This window comes from Mauremys reevesii, linkage group 10 (assembly GCF_016161935.1).
Source record: "Mauremys reevesii isolate NIE-2019 linkage group 10, ASM1616193v1, whole genome shotgun sequence".
Lineage (NCBI taxonomy): Eukaryota > Metazoa > Chordata > Testudines > Geoemydidae > Mauremys > Mauremys reevesii.
In genome coordinates this window covers 78,498,890-78,520,956 of record NC_052632.1, presented here as the reverse complement: position 1 = coordinate 78,520,956, position 22,067 = coordinate 78,498,890, and the positions used below count along the sequence as shown (strand labels likewise).

The following is a 22,067-nucleotide window of genomic DNA, read 5'->3' as shown; positions in this document are numbered from 1 at the left end:
AAAAAGTTACAAAAACGGGAAGCCATTTCCAGGGCTAGCGCTACAGAGCAGTGTACAAATACAGGCGCCAATGACACTTATAAAAACGAGAGTTAGCTCACAGGACAAACCAGACCAAAAAACCGGGAGCGAACACAAATAAAAGCCATCTGGTGTATGCAGCACGTGAGCAGTTAGATTGCCGGGTCCTTGGAACAGGCAGATGTGCAAAACTGGGCATGTCCTGCTCAAGGACAATCTGTTAATATGTTGCTACTAAAATAATGAATTAAAGACACTTGATTCTGGAAAAAGGTCATGCCCTATGTCCAGGAGGGCAGTTATTAAATATAAATTAAGGCATCTGTGTTCACCTGTTAACTGGCCGGACTGCATTCCCCACACTCTTCACGCCTCAGACCTCACATATGGTCTGTAAATCCCCCACCCCAGGCCCTCAGCAGATGTCCGTCACCCTCAGCCACTGAAATCAGTGGGGCTATGCTGACTCGAACCAGCTGGGAATCTGTCCCATCGGTGTCTATATTTAGTCTACGTTGCCTCTCCCAGGACACAGAGATATTTGCTTATCTCCATGCTGGCTTTCACTCAAGGGAGGGAGCGTGCGAGCGTGCGTGTGTGTAACATGCCTGATCAGAGCAGCGTAATCTCACTGGGAGGGAGGGTGAGTCTCTTCTCGCGAGCGTACAACAGACTTTCCATGTGGGTGGCAATCACGCGGCACAACTCTAGGCCCTGAAGAGGGAAGGAAGCACAATGCAGCATGACAGCATTTTAACTCGGGTTCCTCCCTGTGCTGAAATTTTGTTGTGTGGCGTCCGGTCTTGCAGTGGCGAAAGCTGAATGCCAAACCCTCAGCATACACCTCCCGAGCACCTGCGCCTGGTAAAGCAGGGGCCTCTGCTGCCTTTGGGCTCACTGTTTTGTTGCATTGGAATGAAAATGGTGCCTGCCTGCAGGGGCACAATGCTGTGTGAGCCAGTTGTACTCACAGGGCCCAATCCTGAGAGCTGCTGAGCGCCTCCTGCCGGGTGCTGAGCGCCACCCACGCCTACTGCTGTTGCTGGGAGCACTTCCCAGGCCTGAGCCCGTAATGGTTACCAATACCCAGCTTCTCCGATTTTCTGCTTCTCTCCCTGCTGGTCCTTCCCTCTACTTACTGTTCTGCTGTGGCCTCCCATTGGCGCTTGATTGGACTCTCTATGAAACGCCCTCACACAGCTGGCCTGGAGGTGCCCTTTACCCAACCCACCCATCACAACAGGCAGCACCAGAGCAGCCCCTGCTTCTCCCACATCCCCCGTATCTGGCAGTGCCGCTGAACTACAAAACTACAAGCAGTTAGTGTAACACGGCCCTGGTCCACGCAGGGACATTGAGCAGCTCCGAACACTGGTAGCGAGACCGTCGGAAAGGTGTAATAACGAGCCCCAGTTTTCTTGCCTCCCAGTCCTGGGCTTTAAACCATGAGGCCACCTTCCCCTCTGCATCCTGGAGAGATGAACAGAAATTGCTCCTTGCAGGAGTCCACCAGCAATAAAAACCTGTAGATGATCTACTGGGTCCTCATGTTGCAGTTAAGAGGAGAATGCAATGGTGCATTCGACTTTGGACACTGCTGGGCCAGCTGGGCATCTGGCAGAGCCAGGATTTCATTGGGTTTTGGACTCTGAGGATACGTCTAGATTGCAATTGGGGGCTCTGACTGCAGCGTGGGTAGACATACCTGGGATAGCTTTAATCTAGCCAGCTTGAGTAACACCAGCAGCGAAGCCGCGGCAGCCCGGGGGGCACAACCCCGCGCAAGGCTGTGGGTAGATACTTGAGCAAGTAGTCCATGCTGGAGTCTGTGTCGTCGCAGCTTCACTGCTGTTGTTTCTCAAGCTGGCTTTGATCAAAGCTACCATACAGGCTGCAATCCCACCTCTGACTGCAGCACAGACGCACCCCGAGTTTTTTTCACTTGGATTCCCTTGTATTTAAGCAGCTGCCTCCATGCGCTGGTTGTCCAAGCAAGTTAGGCAGGGAAAAAGCAAACCTTGTAATGAGGAAATCCTTGCAATGATGTGCTTAGTTTGTGTGCAGCGTGACCGGGACTGCATGTGAAAAGTGGGTAACTGCACACGCAGAGCAGCCTGCTTAGCACAAACGCACACTCACTGCATGTGCTGCTGCACACCTAACTTGTCTGAAGATGTCTCTTAGTTTGCAGATGCGGAGTATGTGGTGCCGAAGCACTTTTGTGCAGTGATCCCGGAAGAGACAGGCTGGGGACGGTGCTGGCTTTACTGTATTTCTGTACCCTCACCAAACACAACCCATGAGCATTCTCTCTGGGAGGCAGCGGCTACCTACCATCTGAAGGTTTAGCTTCAGAGAGCCGGGTGAAGAAGCCAGAAGGAGACAGTAGGAAGAGAAGCGACAAGGAGAGAATTAACGGGGCTGTAGAGAGGATGAGTCACATGGGGGGGTACTGTCCTGAAGAGATACAGGCGCCCTGTCTGTGTTCCCTGCCCTGAGCCTCACCCTGGTGGGGTTCTGTGCTCCCCCAACCCACTGGCCAGGGACACTGCTGTCTTTACTGGGTTGTAATACAGGGGCTCAGGGTGTCTCACGAGTGCAGTGCAGAGGGCCCAGGGGAGGGGGCAAGCTAGCTCCACACCCTTCACTCCCTGCTCCCAGAGGCCACAGAAACCCTCCCTGGTGCTTTGTGCGGTGGGGTGGGCTCCTGGCATCCTGCCCCCTGCAGAGGGGAACCAGGAAGGCTGGGCTGCATCCCGCCAGCCCCATGGCTGGGGAGCAGGGCCTTGGCAGTGAAGGTCCGTGCCATTCGACCCACAAATCCCCGGGAAGCCAACCATCAGGAGTCACATTACAGTCTAAGAGCCTAAATGGCCATGGGGAGGCGGTAACACCGTGGGAGCCTTCGCCATGGGCCCCCCATCCCCTAGGCCCATCCTGGCATTACCCTGCGCCAGGATAATTACCCTGCGCCAGGACCGAGGGGTTGAAAGAGGGGGAAAGGCGAGTACTTAACTTCACTCCGTACCTGCTCCAGCTGCAGCTGTGTCATCCTCTGTGACATCAAGTCTCCCAGCATGATCTCCACATAGGGGTAGCTGGAGCCGGCTGTGGACCGCTGGGTCCTCGTGGACTGAATCTCTTTAAGCGAGAACTTCGCAATCAGCTCCTGGGGATGGATGTGCAGCTCCTTCATACGCGCGCTCCACCAGGGACCCGGCCCCAATGTATGGACTACAAGCTCCTTCCTACCAGTTCATCCCATCCTTCCCAGCTACTGTCATTTATCATTCGCACTGCAATCCCGCCTAGGAGCCCGAGCCATGGACCAGGACTCCTCTGTGCTAGGTGCTGTACAACCCCAGAAACACAGGACAGCCCCTGCCCCAAAGAGCTTCCAATCTAAGCACAGGACAGGAAACAAGGGATGGATACAGACAGAGGGGCACAAGCTATCCCTGCCTTGGGCCCCCTGAATAATACATCTCCATTAGTCTTTGGAAAAATTGCCGTATATCATGAGGCAATAGCTTTGCACTGAAAGGCAGACGAGAATGGGGTGGGCACTCTATGTACAGGACATCCCCCCTTTCTGGGCCACTGGGGTTAGCCCTCTAGCCCGGTCCAACGGCCAGGGTCACAGCGACAGCAGAATTAAGCTATCACCTGAATCCAGTGCACAACAGAATGAAGGCTCCGGTGTCTAACACGCGGGTCACTGCTGTATTATGAGGCACACGGCTGAGCCGGGGGGTGGGGGGGGGGGAGAGGGCCTCTCTGTGATGTACTAGAGCACACGGCCCCGCTCCCAACATGCATGATGCCAGTCCCAGTGGGTTGCACTCTCGGATCCAGCCCTCCCAGGGCAGACGTCACCCGGCAGCCAATGGGCCTGGCCGACATGCTTCTGTCCTTTCCTGATGGGCCCCTTTCAGAGGGGGCAGCAGGCCTGGACCGAACTTGCAGGGGCGGGGGCAGTTTGGCGCTTTCCAGGCCCAGTGAGCTCTCCTGGAGCCTCACCATGCTGGCGGGCAGCTCTCTGAGCCAGAGCCAGCCCACACTTAGCCCAGGCCCCGGCTGCAACTGTGCCCTGCACGTCAGGAGCAAGCACCTCCTGGAGGGACCGGGTGAGGGGCTGGCCTGCTGCCCCCCACACCTACGTGGGTGTCCTTGTGGAGGAAGTGGAGGCCGTTCTGGTTGACAGCCAGGATGCACGGCGAGACGATGGCGTTGTTACTGCAGCTCTGGATGTAGAAGAAGGAAGAGCCGAACATGGGGAAGGCGCTCAGGAGCCCTGCGGAGACGACGGGCAGTCAGCAAAGCCAGGGACCTGCCCAGAACCCGACTCTGGCGCTGAGCCACGATGATCAGCTGGGACATACCCACAAGGGAAAGGGGGGGGTCCCCTCCAGGACAGGGAGATCCTCCCCATTGGGGCAGGTGGTAGTACTGCCCCTGCCCAGTAGGAGGAGGCAGCATTCGGTCCTGCAGCCCTGCTGGCGGAAGCTGCTAAGGGTGGGAGATGATCGATCATTGCATCTGGCCACACCCCCTCCTAAACAGCCCCGCCCCCTCTGGGCTCCCGCGTGCCCCCAGTGGAGGGGAAGATTGTCCCCATGAGGCTCTTCGTGTGGGTTTATGCCGGAAGAGGCCAGGGCCTAGCCATGGAGGGTGGGAGGGGGGATAACTGGGCTCCTTGAGCCTGCTGGACAGGTTCTGCCGGAGATCTGGCTGACGGCTCAGGGCATGTGTGTGGGGGGGGGCACGGCTGGGGGACTGTAACTCGCCCCTCCCTCGACATGCCAGGTACCCAGCACAGCACACACTGTCTCTTCCAGAGCAAGAGCCCCTCCTGCTTCCTCCCCACCCTCTGCCACTGGCTTGGGAATCGGCCTGGGCAGCAACATTTTGCATCTCTGACGAATGAACAGAAGCCAGGACGCCCGAGGCAGCACCGAGGACATGGCCGGGGGGGGGGGAAGCACCGCCGAGACCCACCCAGAGCTGTCACTGCAAAGGCCCAGCCCTGGCATGGAGGGAGGGGGCTCGTCTGTTGCTGTGCCCCTCCACATCAGGGCAGCACTCAGCTGCTTCCGCTCCTGGCCCTGTCCCACCTTTGACCATGTTCCCCTCTGATCTAAAAACGCTCCCCCAATCCCCAGCTCGGCTGACTCCCAGCAGCGGCTCCCGGCGGAGGGAAGGCTTACCTAGGAACTGAGCTCTGGCCTGGTGGGCGCTCAGGGCCTGGACCTGCGGCATATGCTGCAGCACCGCGTTGAGCCACGACTGAGCCTTCAGCGCTTGGCAGAACTGGGGCGGGACGTAACCCTGCACCTCGCGGCTGGGGGGGGGAGAGACCCAGGGACAGGTCACAGCCAGCCCCAGACAAACGCCTCCCTGCCCATGTCGCAGGACAGAAAGCCCAGTGCAGGAGAGCGCTGCCCACCCATCCCTCAGCTCGGGGTACGTGCTGAGCACCGGGGCAGCAGAGAATCACAGGGTGGGAAGGACAAAGACCCCTCCTTGGGTAATAGCAGCCAGAGCTCAGCCCTCAGGGGGGTCCTTACTGGCAAGTCCCACGGTGTCTTGCTGAAGTGGGGAGTCCCTCATCCCTGAATCGGTCTCATACAGTGACGGGGGAACTCCCCACCCCACTCCTAATGCAGCACATTCACCACGGGTATTGTCCAGCCTCAGTCCCGTCCCCCCCACCCATGCTGGGGCTCTGCCTCCATTAAATAACAAAACCGTACAGCAGGAGAGTGCTTCTGAGCATAGGTCCCCATCCTGCAAAGACCCACACACACGCTTAGCTTTATGAAACCAGTTAAATCACATGCAAAAGTCTTTGAGGGACTGGGGCCTCCTTCCTGAGCAGGCTGATGAGTGTTTCCCCCTGCAGGACTCCTGCCCTTCCCACTAGCTGTCTCTTGCAGCAGAGCAGATCTGCTCCTCAGTGGCACTAATGAGACTCACCTGGTCTGGTTACCAGGGAGAGTCAGCAGAACAGCTCTGCACCTCCATACAGGGTCCTACAGCTTGACATCCACAGACAAGCACATATATACAGAGTTCAGTCTGAATACATTGCAAACCTAGGCCCAGATCCTGCAAGTTGATCTGTGTAGATGGACCCTGGCACCTGTTGGAAATCTCACTGATGTCAGTGGGGCTCTGCAAGGGCATACCCACATGGATCAGATTGCAGGGCCACCGCAGCTACACACTCAGTTTAATAAGACTGGAGGATTTTGGAGTTGAGCCACGAGGTCACTGCTACCAGGAAACCCAAGTTCACAAAGCAGCCTTAGGCCAACAGCCCCTCAGTCCTTGGCATTTGGTCTGGAACTGAAATTCCTACATGAGTTCATCTTTCTTCTCATTTAGGTCTTATGTAAGTGGTAGAAAGTCTCCCACCTCTCCTCTCCCCTCAGGGCAGCAATTCTGCAGGCTCTCTGCACACCTCTAAAAGCTTCACACCTTCCAGATTTTTTGTAGTGACTCAAATTCCAGGAATTCTCCAGCCCCCAAAGTACATGTGGGATTTAATTCACCACAACAGGAATAGTTAGTGCTCTGATTTGAGACCAGAATTTTGACTCTTCTCATTCCATGCAACCAGTTCTCTGTGCAAGCACAGCTCAGGGGGATGTCCTGCGCAGACAGCCCAGGTGACCAGCACCAGGGTCAGAGCACCCGGGTTTAGCGCCGCCCTGGTGTGAGCAGCCCCACTGCAAAGTCCAACCCGAGTTCCTGTGTCCATGCTGGTGCTGTTCTCTCCCACCTGTCTCACTAGTTCTGCTGGGGGGATGCCCCATTGTTCTTGGTGCTGCAGTCAGATGAGCCGCTCTATAATTCTTTCCCAGTGAATTGTGGGAGAACTTGTCTGTCCTTCTGGGCTTGGGGAGGGGGGAATTGTGGGAAGGCACTGGAGGACTATCCACACTCTTTAGCCAGTGTCCTCGCTGCAGAGTGGGTGTGTTAGCAGCCTGAGTGGAAGTGGAACCTGGACTCGAACCCAGAGCCTCAGCCAGGCTGGCTAGCCTGGGTTGAAAGCACCACTAGACTCGGCTGAGAGGTTGTGTGTGTGTGGATGGGAGGTGGGTTAGGGGCAACACCCAGATAAGACACTGCTGGCTGCAGTGAAGACAGACTCCGGGGTGGCCTGTCAGGTCATACCGATGCCAATGACACCTAGTCTGTCTATAGCACACGCCCGCCGAGGACCTGGAGGCACTCTGCAAACAATGGAGCCAAGCAGCTCTGGGAGGTGGCAGCACGTGTCACCCACATTTTAGAGCAACCTTAGGCAGAGAGAGGCTAAGTGACTCGCCCAAGGTCACATGACAAGTAAGCAGCAAAGTGTGGAACAGAACCCAGGAGTTCTGGCTGCTCTGCTCCAGCCACTAGCCGGGGCTCCCTACTCACTAAGGTGCAAACACACCAGGATGGGACACAAGCCGTGATTAGCAGGGTAGCACCCAGGCGCCACCACGCCCAGGGTACCTACACGGTGGGCAGGTACATGCTGTCCTTGGCCCGGTGCTGGAGGGCTGCGAGTTTGGAGACCTGCTGGCACTGCTGGTCGCTGGGTTGCAGGGGAGGTAGGATGTTGAAAAGCCCCTTGAGATAATCGGGCAGGACCTGAAAGAAGATACAGAGCATGCCGGGCGTGGCTTTGTCACACTCTCTCATCAGGAGTCAATGGGAGCTGATCTGGGAGCTGTTGGGCTCCATGGGACGTGCCCAGGAAGTGCACATCCTGGTGTGAATGCGTTGACACACATACAGGCAGTCAGATACCACAGAGAGGGCCCCGGCATAACAACACATGATGCAGATTGTGGCAAAGCACGTAACTTCGCATGGACTTCAAAGAGACACATGGGGGCATGAGTACTGACCAGAGATGCTTTCCTGAATCACGGTCTTGGACTGTACAGGCAAACCCACACACCCACTCTTTGGGGGACACACTTTGAAGAGTCAGGGAGGGATGCCCAGGGCAGAGGGGGGCACCTGAGATCTGCAGAGGAACTAGGGGAATTCTGGGACCGGCTGGGCAAGGAGACTGGGACACAGTGGGGCAAGGAGAAGAACGTGGACCTGTTGGAGGGAAAGGGACATCAGGAGTCTAGCTTGAGGGAAATAGGCATAGATGCTCCGCCCATTAGAGAACACTCCCCTCCAGAGGCTGGAATGGAACCCAAGATTCCTGAGTCTCACCATTCCTCCACTGTCAGCAAATATCCATGAAACCTTCTGGCTAAGAGTCCCAACCCCCTCTAGTGCTGGTCCATACAGAAGATGACAACCTACTACTGCTGGACTCCAGTAACTCCATTAGCACACATGGCAGAGGTCTGGGCGATGGATCTAAAGGTTCCAACCCTGCCGATGACACACCCGGGTGGCAATATGATGCCACATGATGGAATTGCTGGGGTTTTTTCAGTTTGCTTGTCAATAAACCGAGTAAATCACACACAGCAAATGACATTCAAAGAACATTGTTAAGGTTGCCAAGTCAAGCATACAAGTTAGAGAATGCCAGAATCAACAAATAAATACAAAGTACAGTTTAAATAATAAAATACTACTAATAATCTCTAAAAGAAAAATAAAGTGCCAGAATTAAGGGGGTCTTTGCAGCCTTAATGTGGCTCCTTTGTGCATGCACAGTATGATACAGTCGTTAATTACACGGTCACATCTTATCCTTTCCACAAGCCTCCTGCCTCATTCAATGCCCAGGACGGATCTGCCCTGGGGATGAGTCAGGGTTGTGTAATGAAGGAGGCTGTTGTCTGTTGAATCCTGATTTATTTGCTGCAGAAGTGAAAAGGTCTGTAGTGACTGAGGCAGGGGACTGCAGGAAGAGAAAGGCGGAACTCACGGTTAAGGCAGTTGAAAGCTGCCTTGGAGAACTAGATTCTATCCCTGCCTCTGCCACAGAATTTCTTTGTGATTCTGGGCAAGTTCCTTAAACCAAACTTTTCAGAGGTGGTCACTGATTGTGTGCACTTCATTTTCTGGGTGCCCAACTTGACACCCTGGGGTCTGATTTGCAGACTTGCTGAGCACTCACAACTGGAGCTGGGCTTTGAACACACAGAGCTAAGGACTCTGAAAAACCAGGGCTTAAGTGTCTCAAATTGGCCACCCACAGCTAGTGGAAATTGTTTACCTTAATCTCTCTGTGCCTCAATTCCCCAGCTGTAAAATGGGAATAATACCATCCCCAGGTCACAGGGATAAAAATAAATCCACGAATGTCTGCGAAGCGATCAGACACTACAGTGACGAGCACCAGAGAAAAAAGCCCACGAGGAAATGAATAATTTGGCCTTCAGAGCTGGGTTAGAATAGCATACAGCAGCTAAGGCCTGGGGCCAGCCTCTGAACAACCTGGAGAAACTGAAATATTGAATGGCTGCTCAGTAAGTGAAAACCATCCATCCTGTGCACTAAATGAGGCCGTGTCCTGTGGAAAAAAATAGTACGTGCTCAGGTTAGGAAGGACTGTACCATAATGCATGGGCACACGCTGGCTGAATGACGATTGCACACGGGCCACATCAGTTCTGGCATTTCCTAACGTTTGGGGGCTTGGCTTTGCCACCTGCCCAACGTTCCCTTAACGTCGTTTTTCCAGACAGGGGGTGCACAGGCAGACAGAAGCTAATTACCTGGCAGTGGAAGCTGGCTGGGACTCCGGAGCTAACCCCACTGCTCTGCCAGAAAGGGGCCAGGGGATCTTTAATGACCGCGAGGGGTCAGGAGCTTGGTTTTATGACAGATTGCTCCTCAGACACCCCTGAGCCCATACTCCAGGGAAGGGAGGAGGACGAGGCCCTCCTTAAACTAAGGCAACTGCCCCTCTGGCCCTGGCTGGGTCTGAGCTGCTACCTGGTTATAGTGCATGGTGACATACAGCTCATTGTCAAATTTCAGCGGCTGGGTCCAGATGACGCGCCGGTACCAGAACATGTAGCTGTTGTCCAGTTGCTCCAGCTCCGTGGCCACATCAAGGATATACTCCCGTCTGCTCAAGGGGCGGACGTTCTGACCTATGGGGAGCGCAGGGGAAGAGTCAGCTGCATGGCTCCGATTTTAAAGGCTGCTCTGGTTTTGCTCCTTTCCAATGCGGAAGGGTAAAGCTGGCTGGAGAACTGAATGGCGTATGCAGAGCAGAGACACTGAAGGCAGGAAATCAGATTCATTGCTACTCTTTGGCGCTTTGGGTTGTGTCCACACCTACTTAACCCCTGGGAGAACAGCTCGGTTTGTTTAGGATTCAACCACCCAGCCAAGCCGAGAACGCTGCCAGGCCCCATCTCTGAGGCTGTGTCTACATGACAGAGCCTGTGTCGGCGTAGCCCCGTCAGCACCTCTTCGCCGGCGTTGTCCCTTTGTGAAGGCGCAGCGTACGCTGACAGAAGGCGATTGTCCTAACCCTGGCAGACACCACCCCCCCATACATTAGCTATGGCAGCACAGCTGAGTCTACTCTGGGGGGGTTGGCGGCAGGGGGACATCGCTAGCCTGAGTGACATAGCTACGCCGGGGTAAGTTTTACGTGTAGACCAAGCCTCAGTCATCTGTCAAAAACCAGGAAGACAAGACTGACCATTCCTGATAGTTCTAAGATAAAAAACAGGCAGAAAAAACCCCATAAAACCCCTTAAAATAGAAGTCCAGGCCTTCTTTACACGTCGTGCCAAAAGGACACAAGCTGAGTCTGCGTTTCCTTCTGCAGGTCAGCTCTAAATGCTTCAGGATTTGGGGCACTTGGAATCATCCATGGAACTCCTGAGAGCATGTTATAATTCCAGAGTTCAGGAGAGCCCTTACACAGACAGATGAATGTGGGTGTCATAAGCCCCATTTTATAGATGGGGAAACTGAGGCAGGAGGAAGTGAATTGATTTGCCCCAGATCACAGAACAAGTCAGAGGCAGGGCTAGGATTAGATCCCACGAGCCTGTGTCACTGGACTGTGCCGCCCCCTCTCATGGCACAGCCCCCCCCAGCCAGGGATCAGATCGACTGTGGAGAATCCACATTCAGAGCCCCAGGGCTCCGTTTCCAAGAAGAGGCTTCCAACTATCCTCATGAAAAGCAGCGGAGAGGGAGTGAGAGGGTTGGTGGGGCTAAGAAGGCGGGTGACATTCCTAGGGTGATGCAGTGCTTTCCCAGAAAGCAGGATATGACTCAGATATGCTATTTCCTGGCGGTTCTGGGCCCGTCCACACAGCCCTTCCAATGGTCCCTTTACAACCCTTCCCCCCCACCCACACTTTAACTAGGCCAACAGGGCGGCTGTGAGCTGTGGAGAGGCACAGACAGGAAGCGCTGGGATACTGTGAACAATTTCCTGGCTTTTCAGCCTTTCAGAAGAAAGCCGAGGCCAATAATCCACCCCCCTCTCCTGGCACTGCCCTGGAAGCAAAAATACCAAGCAGGGCACCCCTCAAAGGCAGCACAAGCCCACAGCCAGCCCCAGGAGATGGGATACTCCACTGGGGCAGGGTGAGGTGGAAACCTGCATGGCTGCTGCCTGCGCTGAACCCGTCCTGTGCCTAGTAACGCCAGGGCTGTGACCCTGGCACCATTCACCCGCCCTGAGCTCCGCTGAGGAAGGACAGCACTTTCCTCCTCCCGTCACTGCCTGTGGCTTTCCATCCTCTCTGTGCCTCCAAGCCCAGCAGCTCAGCACCGACACCGTCTGGAGAGGCCTGGCGCTGCCAGAAGATGCCCAGAAAGAGATGTTCTAGGACCACGCTCCCGACAGGCCTCGCTTGTGCCAGGGAGCATCACCGGGCGCTGGATCGACTGGCGATTGCCTCGCGCTCCCGCTGTCAGGCAGCCACTGGCAGTTAGGAATAAACTACACTGGCACAGAAATGGCCGTCTGGGTCAGTTTGCCCGTTCTTCAGGGAGGCGGTGGGCTCTCGCTGCAGTGTTTCACCTCAGCTGGGAATGCACATCACAGGGGCTTAGCCTCTGGACACACAAAGGGCTTAACCGGACAGCGTCAAGATAACATCCCAATCCAGTCAGTGCCTCCTGAGCAGTCTCCCAGGGCAGCCGGTGAACAGCAGCAACGGCCAGTTCATTAGGCAAGAGACAGCATTGTTCAGCCAACGCCCAGGAGCTGAGTGGTGGTTAGCCTGGTGCGAAAGCCTCCTACGCTTGTCTTTTCACACAAGTTATATCAGGAGGCAATGCGGGCTAGTGGGCAGAGCGCTGCACTGGGACTCAGGAGGCCTGGGTGATATTCCCAGCTGACCTGCTGCAGGACAGTGGTCAAGTCACTTGTTTGCTCTGTGCCTCAGTTTCCCCTCCCACCCTCTGCCTGTTTACACTGTAACCTCTGTAGGGCAGGCCTGTCTGTGCCTAGATGCTCGCCCAGCGCCTAGCACAACAGCTCAACTGGGATTTCTAGGCAATAATACTCAACAGGCGAGGCAGTGAATCTCTCTCCTGTGCTTTCATTCCGTACGGGGTTTCATTTCTCTTCTCTTAATGGGGCAGTGTCTTGATCCGAACATGGCCGGTGCCGTTACTCCCCGAAGGAGGGGGGATGCCAGGGCTCAGAGCCAGGAGGCTGCTGCCCACAGCTAGTCTCTGGAGGTGGGCCACGGAAATCGGGTCAGCCAGGAAGTCCCCCCACAATGCTTTTGGGACCTGAGTGCCATCACCTGCTCTGATGCCACCTGCGGGCCTGGGGAAGCCAGACTCCGGTCAGCTCAGGCTGCCTGTCGGTGGGCATGCAATGTGGGAATGCCCAATGGCAGAGGCAGGCCACTGGGGGTGGGACGGGACCACTTCAGAGGAGAAAATGGGGAGAGCCACCCCCTGCCTGCCCCCAAGCCTCACCTCCGTTGGTAACGGCAAAGATGACATATTCGTCAAAGGCCCCGGGCCGACGCAGCCCCATTTCATCGCACATCTCCTCGATCACGTCCAGCGCAACCTAGAGAGAGGGGCAAACCAAGGTTGGGAAGGAGGCTCTAGCGCTGGCATTGTGCCCCCACCACCATGGTCTCTGCCCAGCCCTGCTGGTGGGGCTTCCTGGAACAACACCCCTTCCTGGCTGCCTGGCAGAGCCCTGGCTGGCCTGATCCCGCAAGGTGCCGAGCGCCCCGGTGCCCAGGGTGGGCTAAGCATGCAGGAGCAGGCCATGAGGAGCAGCAGGGGAATCTGCGATGGGTTCAGAGACATGGCCAGAAGTTTGGGTGCTTTGCTGCTCCATCCTAGGGCTGGGCCAGCGACCCCATGGGATCTCTCCCCCCTCAGGTGACAGAGCAGCCGGCTCAGCCTGAGGTAAACAAGAACCTGAACATGCCTTTGATGGGCAGCCAGGTTAACTGGGGCTCCGAGAAAACGCTCCACTCTGGGCAAACCTTAAACATCAGCCCCACTCCCCTGCCATTATCCCCTTCCGCCCCCGAGCCTACGGACCCTGCAAGCCCCGGCGCTGACCTTTGGAGCCTGGGCCCAGCTGTAGGTGAAGCCGATAGCCCTGACCCGTCCTGTCCCCGCCCAAGTGCTGCTGAGCTGGAGGAACAGCTGGCCAGTGCTGCAGCCACCTGGCAGGATTCCACCGTGCACTGGGCCAGGGAGAGACGCTGCCTGGAAGCGTTGCCTTTCCCCCATAGCCCCCCAGGGAAATCAGCGACTTTGGGGAGCTCTCCCTAATGCTGCTGTTGGGGAGGGGCTGAGCTCAGCTCCCGTTCGGTGCTCTCTCCGCTCCCGCACTCGTCTCCATCACTGCTCTGAGGGAGCATCCTCAGCGGGAGCGGGGGGATCTGGGCAGTGCCATGCCCCTGTGCTGACGTACCGAGCACGTTTTGATCTTCAGGTGCCTCTCGATCCCTCCCGGCAGGAGAAACAGCTGGCGTTTCGCGCTCCGGCCGGCCTTGGTTGGGGGGTAAAGCACAGAGAAGCAGGAAGGTTTCTGAACTGTTAAGCCATCCGTCAGCTCCAGAGGCCAGGCTAAAGACCCCAGGCTAGATTCTCCCACATTGGCGCAGGGAGATTTCCTGTGCGGGATCCTATTCTGCCTAGCAGAATCCCCATGCGCTTTCTGTCTGGCTCCAGCACCCCTCTGTTTCCTGCCCTGCGCTGGTACGTGGGGCTCACACCACCCGGTTAGACGCCGGGGTGTTTCAGGGAGGCGGGAAGCCGCCTTCACGATGCACTCGCAAGCCCCCAATTTGCAGAAGTGACTCGTGAGCCAAGGGCCCTCTGTTCCCGGGTTCCCGGGCCCCATTTCCAGAGGGCAGGTGCCCAGCACTGCCTGACAAACAGGCTCCCCGCAGGCCTCTTGAGTCACCAGCCCCGTGGTAAAACCGCGGCCTGATCTGCAGAAGTGCTGAGCTCCCCAGAGCTCTGGCTGCAGCCAATGGGAGAGGGCAAGCAGGCCGAGACCATCCCCATCCTTGCAAGTTCCTGTCCATTTCAGCCCCTGCCACCACGGAAAGGCCTCTGCTCTCCTCCCCGCAGCCCTACCATAGGCAGCCCAGGGGTTACACGCCCTGGCTGCAGCCACCCACAGGTGTAGCCGCCTGCCCAGCCCCGTTCTAGCCCTCCCAGCTGGAAGCAAGGCGCAGACAAACAGTGTAGGCCATGCAGGGGAGCCCGGAAAGCGGAGCCCCCTGGGGGAACTCGGCCTCTGTAAGCCCAGCGAGCTCAAGGGGTACAGTCCCATGCCATCCCCATGGTGAGCTGTTTGTGACCTAGTCTAGCCCCTCAGAGAGCCTTCTCCCCACGTGCCCACCTGGTGCACACTGACACCATTGCACGGCCCCTGCGTGCGCGCCGGACTCACCACCATGGCTTTGAGCTCCAGGTTGCTGGGAAATTCGCGCCGGCCGCCAAACTGGAAGGTCTTCCTGAGGTTCTGCTCGCAGGTCTTGGCGATCCCTTAAACGTACGGACACCAGAGCCCCGTCAAAGCAGAGCCGGGCCCCAGGCACAGCGCGGGGTTCCAGGCCTCCACCTCCCCAAACGAGGGGAAGCAGGCCAGACCCAGAGCACGGCTTTGGCTCACTACAAAGACACTGGCTAACAGTGAAATTCAGGTCTGGTTCAGAGGGGCAACAATCGTGAGGTGTTGTGGGGGGTATCATAGCACCTGTCTGTAATCAAAGGGTACGTTTATTGCTAGGGCTGTCGATTAATCACAGTTAACTCACGCCATTACCTAAAAAAAATTAACTGCGATTAATTGCAGTTTTTCTACATTTTTCATATATCTTGTATTCTGAGTTGTAGTCTGTTGGCACAAATACTTCTATGCAAAAATAAATACAGTGAGCACTGCACACTTTGTATTCTGTGTTGTACTTGAAATCAATATATTTGAAAATGTAGAAAGCATCCAAAATATTTCAATAAATGGTATTGTATTCATTTTAACAGTGCGACTAATCACGCGATTAATTTTTTTAATCGCTTGACAGCCCGGTTTATTTCATTTCCTGTCCCCACTTTTCCCCCCTTCCCCTCCCCTATTTGCCTGGCATGTTGCCTCAGGCACAGCAGAGGCTCTGATGCTCTGACTACCATTGAATTGCAGTAGCATCTAGTGGCCCCGATTAGGGATCAGGCCCCATTGTGCTAGGAGCTGTACATACACATATAATGACAAGACAGCCCCTGCCCTACGTGCCACGCAGCCAGCTAGTCCTGCAGCGCTGCCTGCACTGCTCCATAGAACAGGTTCGGCTCAGGGTGTGAGCATCACCAGATTGGTCTCATTCATCGCCCTGGCACCAGTGGACCCTGCCCTCCCAGCCGCTCCTGGATGCAGAGCCTGTGGGAGGAGGTCCCATTAATGGCAGCTGAAGCGGGTCTGGCTGGGAGCCAGGCTGGAACAATCTATCACTGCAGACAATTCTCCTCCCCGAGAGCCATTTAAACAGCTGTAAGCCTGGAGCGTTTAATGAGGAAATAAGTGGTGGCTGGGCTGGGGAATCACGGGCTGGCTGATAAAGGCTTCACAGATGGGCAGCACTGCCATTTATTAATGGCTCTAGGACAGGCCTGGGCAAGCCCACCTGGTGCTGTTTCCAAACAGGGAGCTGCCAGGATTTCTGAGGCTGTGTGTAAATGCGGCTAATTCCCCATCCTCACAGCCCGGCTCTGCTGGGCTGGACAAACGCCACGATCCCTAGACCCCGCCAGTCACAGGGAACAGCCTTCACCTGCTCTTCAGCAAGGCTCCTCGGCCACCCGGCCGGGGCTCACCTCTGCATGTGGGATACTAATGGGGAACGGGGGGAGAGTGGGATTCCCAAGGGATGGGCCGGACCAGAGCCAGGGACAAGACTGGGATACTGAGCCTTTGCCGGCTAGGCTGCTACCAGCAGTGACTGAAAGCCAGTGCCGTCTGAGGGCTGCTTGGGGGGCCACCCCAGGAAAAACAGGTGAGTGGGGCTCAGTTGTAGAAGACAAGTGTCCACAGCACCATGGCCCAGTGGTTCGGCGTTAGCCATCTGGCCTCGGGCATGTCAGGTTTTGTCTGACCTAGAATGCCAAGTGCGGAGGGCAGGTGCAGCTCTGTGTCCGGCACTGACAGCAAACCAGCGTTCAGCCTCGTTTCCGATGCAGCAACAGGACTGGGGCAGCACCCGCTGCACTGTGCAGGCCACTATGATCCAAGTGATTCAATAAGAGAAGCCAGCCTGAGATTCCCCCTCTCGCCAAGGGGGAAACTGAGGCACAGGGAGGGGACGGTCCTTGCCCAAGGTCGACGGGGAGTTTGGTGTCAGAGCTGGGTCTGGAATTCCAGAGTTCCTAGCCCTCAGGTTTGGGCTTAGGCCATGGCCCTTGTATGGGGCTGAGCCGGGAGGGTCCCTCTAACTCTCTGCCCCTGCCCCTCGTCTCTGCTATTCAGAGGAAAGGGGCTCAGTGAACATTCCTGACGTGCCCTGTCCCTCCCTGTGATTCTATTGGCTTTGTCCTGCTTCCGCTTCTCTTTCCATTTGGCAGGTGCCTGGTTCCAGTGCGCAATAAGTGCCTGCCCTGCTCCTTTGAAGCATGTTCGCTGCTATGGAAACTGATGTGGTGGTGACGGAGCATATTTCCAGGCAGTGTCGTCCTGGCTGGGACAGCAGCTGAGCTCGTGACGTCCAGCAGACAGAGGGGTTGGGTGCAGGGTTTACACTGAGCCTTGGCACACAAGAGGTGGCCTGATGGTTTCCAGGAGCAGGTCCATGGTATCAAACACACACATGGGCACAACCTGGGAGGCGGAGGGGCACAGCCCAGGGCGTGGGGCAGGGCGACCTAATGGAGTCCGGAAATCCCGGTGTGACCATGGGCGAATTGCTCCCCTGGTCTGTACCTCACCTTCCCTGTCTGTAAAGGGGAGTGATGATACCTGACCTTCACCTTCAGCCTCCTCTCAGCTTAGCCGGAGACTGCAGGGTAGGGGCTCAGGGGCTGAGAGCTGCAGGCAGGCCCACGGGCCCAGCACTGCCCTCGCTATCCACCACCAGCCCCCCTGCTGACCCAGAGCGCCCCCCGGGGGTCCTGCTCTGCTCCCCAGGGAGGGAGGTACCTTGATGTAGGTACCAATGACATAGGGAAGGAAAGGAGAGAGGTTCTGGAGGCCAAATTTAGGCTGTTACATAAGAGATTGAAGTCCAGGACCTCCACAGTAGCGTTCTCTGAAATGCTTCCAGTTCCATGTGCTGGGCCAGTTAGCCAGGCAGAACTGCAGGGTCTCAATGCGTGGATGAGATGATGGTGTAGGGAGGAGGGGTTTAGATTTATTAGGAACTGGGGAAAGTTTTGGGAAAGGGGGAGCCTATACAGGAAGGATGGGCTCCACCTAAACCAAAATGGAACCTGATTGCTGGTGCTTAACATTAAAACGGCCGTAGAGCAGTTTTTAAAGTAGGGCTGGGGGAAAGTCGACAGGTGCAGAGGAGCACGTGGTTCGGCCATCCCTTAGGAGAGGATCTCTAAATGTCCTAACAAGGAGGAGAGGAAGGGAGATGACAAAATACCGGTAAGATCTGATGAGAACAGGCCCCCACGCCAGTCCAGGTCGGGGTTCCCGGCTTTGCAGATCGAGCGTCCTACCTTGGAACTGCGCCCCAGGGCTCCTGCAGGTCTCCTGGAGGTGCCACAGCAGGTAGGGCTTCAGCACTGCGGAGCACTTGTAGTAGGCGGTCAGGATATAGAGCAGCCGCCATCCCTTCTGACAGCTGTCCCTGTCCAAGCCACGGGGCGGGGGGTGGGGGGTGGGAAAGAGGTCTCAGAGCGGGAGAGGCCCAGGCTGCTCAGCACAGCTTCGGCCCCAGAAAGTCTTTGGGACAGGCCTGGAATCTGTGCCCCGTACCCCCTTCCATGCCAGGCCTCCGGGCAGGCAGGTGGGACCCTGCCCAATCAGCTCCGGTATGTGGGGAGAGCGGGAGAAGGTGAGGAAGAGGAATTGGAGGAGTGAAAAGAAGACGCGAAGGAGGAGGAGAGAGCCGAGGGGAAGGGGAGAGAGCAGGGGCCCGGAGTGGGGCTGTAACGTGGAGGGGGGTGGCAGGGCGGGAGGGACCTCCAGTGGCCAAGGAAGGCTCTCCCAGCTGCCGGGGTGGCTAGGATGGCAGGAGCCATATTGACCCATCCAGGCCCATCGTGCCGCAGCGACGCTATCAGCCAGTCCCAACCAGACTGGGGGCGCAGGAGGCTCCCTGGGATTCTCCCCCCAGACCCTGCACTGAGGAGGCCACACAGCCCAGGCCAAGGAGGGGAGAACAGGGTGGGGCCGCCGCGCTCGAAGGCCCACCGGGGCCCCACACCACGGGAAGGGGAGGGACTTGCTCACATCTTGGGGCTGGTGTTGTCTGTGGTCTGCTTGACGATCTGGCAATACACTTCGTCCCTCATGACCTCCTGGTCAGCGCACAGCTGGAGACAGAAAGGCACCGGTGGGAGTCACTGCCCTGGTGCTGGGGAGCCCCCTGCCCCTCCAGCTGTACCCCGCTCCCCCACCGTGCCGGCCGCCATCCCACCCCCCGCTGCTGTGTCGGAGGGGGGCCGTTTGCAGCCTGCTCCTGGGCCTCTCCAGGGGCCGGCGAGAAAGTGCGGAACAGTTTAACAGGGAGGCAGAGGAACGGGATATATAAAATAAAAAAAAAAAAAAAAAAAAAAACATGGGGCTTCGGGCGGTGCTCGCGGCGTCAGGGCACGGCGGCGGCGGGTCGGGCACTTCCTCTTCTTGGGTCTTGGGTGGAACTGAAGCTGACAAAGCCGCCCCAAAAGTGCCTGGCGCCCAGGTGAATAAAAAAAAAAAAGGTCTAGCCAGCCAGGAAGAGATTCTCACTGGGCGGGCCCTCTCTTAAGCGGCCATTCGGGGAAATTGGTGGAATTGGCCTAAAGCCGGCCCTGTCTCCAGGGCCACGTGGCTTGTTCCCTCGCTGGCCAATATGCAGCCGTCTGCTCCCACCTTCAGCCTCCTCCCCGCTTAGCTGCAGGCTGCGGGGCAGGGGCTCGGGCTGGGAGCTGCCCTCGCTACCCACCACCGGCCCTGGGGCTGCGGGGCAGGGCCCCCCCCACTAACCCAGAGAGCCCCCCGGCCGGGGCTCCTGCTCCGCTCCCCAGGGAGGGAGGTACCTTGAGCACAGCACAGACGACGTCCAGCTCCGTCTGCCCCTTGAGAGGCCAGTCGCCCATGAACTTCATCACGGCTGGGGATGACAAACCAACGCACGTGACAGGCTCCGCCTCCCCTCGCCCCGAGCAGGGGGGCGGCTTTCCCGGCTCTGGACCCGCTGGGTCGGTCCTGGGACCCGCAGGAGCAGGTCACAGTGCCCCAGATCGGGGGAGGGGCTGAGGAGTTCCCAGCACCCCCACACCAGCGCGGGAGGAGGAGAATGGCCAAATGAAACCCAGAGCCACCAAACCTCCTGGCTCTCTTCCAGTGGGCTCTCCCTCCCCGGCCCCAGCGGGCTCACCCTCCCCGGCCCCAGCGGGCTCACCCTCCCCGGCCCCAGCGGGCTCTCCCTCCCCGGCCCCAGCGGGCTCTCCCTCCCCGACTCCAGCGGGCTTTCCCTCCCCGGTACCAGCGGGCTCTCTCTCCCCGGCCCCAGCGGGCTCTCTCTCCCCGGCCCCAGCGGGCTCTCCCTCCCTGGCCCCAGTCTCAGGGGCCTCCTGGAGCGCTGGCTCCCGGATTCCTAGTTTCTCACTGACTCACTGGTTGCCAGCCCCACGGAAACTGCCAGATCTGGGCCCACAGGCCGGCCTCAGCCCACTCCTGAGTAGGGGCAGCAGAGATTCCAGTGCCCCACCCTTTGAGCTTCACTGCCCCTGCCCCACATGGGGTGGAGGGGGGCGGAGGGCAGGCCGCGGCGCCCCGTGTGGGGTGGAGGGGGGCGGAGGGCAGGCCGTGACGCCCTGTGTGGGGCGGAGGGGGGCGGAGGGCAGGCCACTGTGGGGCGGAGGGGGGCGGAGGGCAGGCGCGGCGCCCGTGTGGGGTGGAGGGGGCGGAGGGCAGGCCGCGGTGCCCGTGCGCGGGAGGAGGCGGAGGGCAGGCGCGGCGCCCATGTGGGGCGGAGGGCAGGCCACGGTGCCCCGTGTGGGGCGGAGGGCAGGCCACGGTGCCCCGTGTGGGGCAGAGGGGGGCGGAGGGCAGGCCGCGGCGCCCCACATGGGGGACAGGGGCGGGCAGGCTCCCGGGGGTTGAGTTTTCATCTGGACTCTCACTAACAAACCCAAGGCTTTAGGGCATCCCACGAAACAGGCAATGGCACGAGTAGGCTTCCCCCTGCTGAGCACGCTGGTTTCAGACGCCCCTGAGCGGCTGACACCGTAGATCAAAGGCAGGAACGAACCCTGCCTCTGTGGGGTTAAACAGCACAAGGGGACAGTCCAGGGGAAATGAACTGGCCCAACACAAGTACCAGGGCCCCTCCCATCGTGGCGGCCCAGCGCCCGCTCCCCCGAGCGCCCTGGGGAGACGCAGCGCCTCCCACACACCTTGGAAGGCCTCGGCTGCGGCTCTGTTCAGGCAGCTGTCGGTGAATTCGATCAGCGACTCCTGGAGCGGGCACTGGCCGGGGAGAGCAGAAGCAGAGCTTGCGTTAGTTACCAGCGGGGAACGCCGGTGGGCTTAGCAGCTGAGCTTGCCAAGCCCTACGCTCAGTGAGCCCGCAGGCGCCGAGCCCCTGCCACCGGTTTAGCAGAGCCACAGCCTCCAGCCCCTCACTGCAACTGGAGATCAACCAACCGGCTGATGGCACCTATCTGCACAGAGCAATACCCCGATCCTCTCTGCCCAGCCGCCCGAGAACACCACAGGGCGGCACCCAACGACTGGCCTCCCAGGTGGAAAGAAGGGTTGGGAGGAAGCGGGGGACACACAGAGCCCCTGGCAGGGAGGAGATGGGGGGACAGGAAGAATGAGGGTGCACAGAGCCCCTGGCATGGGGGAGGGTGCACAGTTCCACGTCAGGCGAGGGCCCCACCAGAAGGACACGGAGCGAAGATCCTAGCCCGAGAGAGGCACAGGGCGCTATGGTACGTCCCTTGGTCTCATACAGTCTGAATGAGGAATGCAAACGGTGCATTACTACAGATACCCTGCAGGGACCAGCAGCTCAGGCAGAGCCATTAACACAGCCAGGAAACAGCCTGAGATCTGGTTTGCGTCCACAGCTGGCAGGCGTCCTCTGGAACCGCTGAGTGTCTATCCCACACTGCACAGGCATCCCCAGCAAACCCACACTGCACCTGCCTGTGGAAATGGATCCTGACTGTATCAGACACCGCTGGAGACCAAGCTCCTCCACTGAGCCACAGATCAAGTTCAGCCTGACCTTCCTGCCTGCAGGGACCATCTACCGTCTCCTGTCTCCGTGGCCTGCTCAGCCCCTGGCCTGTCTCAGCTCGGCTGATCGCAAATGACTGCAATGGACTTGCATCTCCTAGCAGCCAAATGGAGTCCACGTGTTCATTTCACAGAGGTCATCAAACAGCTTTCTGTTCCCACCAGTGGATTTGAACCAACAGCCCAGAGGGGAGAGACTCTCTAGCACTTT

At 57.9% G+C, this 22,067-nt stretch overlaps 1 protein-coding gene across 1 annotated transcript in view; it reads right to left on the bottom strand.

Moving 5' to 3' along the window:
- The window catches only part of MYO15A (myosin XVA), an 82,087-nt gene continuing 60,020 nt past the window's right edge, over positions 1-22,067 (bottom strand). Inside the window, exons 56-68 of the mRNA XM_039493381.1 lie at positions 21,007-21,079; positions 19,645-19,718; positions 18,857-18,939; positions 18,121-18,251; positions 14,858-14,952; positions 13,868-13,945; positions 12,904-13,000; positions 9,931-10,091; positions 7,532-7,665; positions 5,229-5,362; positions 4,182-4,315; positions 3,050-3,190; positions 1-735 (exon numbers count right to left, since the gene is read on the bottom strand). Of these exons, the coding sequence (XP_039349315.1) occupies positions 634-735; positions 3,050-3,190; positions 4,182-4,315; positions 5,229-5,362; positions 7,532-7,665; positions 9,931-10,091; positions 12,904-13,000; positions 13,868-13,945; positions 14,858-14,952; positions 18,121-18,251; positions 18,857-18,939; positions 19,645-19,718; positions 21,007-21,079 (1,437 nt within the window). The 3' untranslated portion in view covers positions 1-633. The remainder of the gene's footprint in view (positions 736-3,049; positions 3,191-4,181; positions 4,316-5,228; positions 5,363-7,531; positions 7,666-9,930; positions 10,092-12,903; positions 13,001-13,867; positions 13,946-14,857; positions 14,953-18,120; positions 18,252-18,856; positions 18,940-19,644; positions 19,719-21,006; positions 21,080-22,067) is intronic.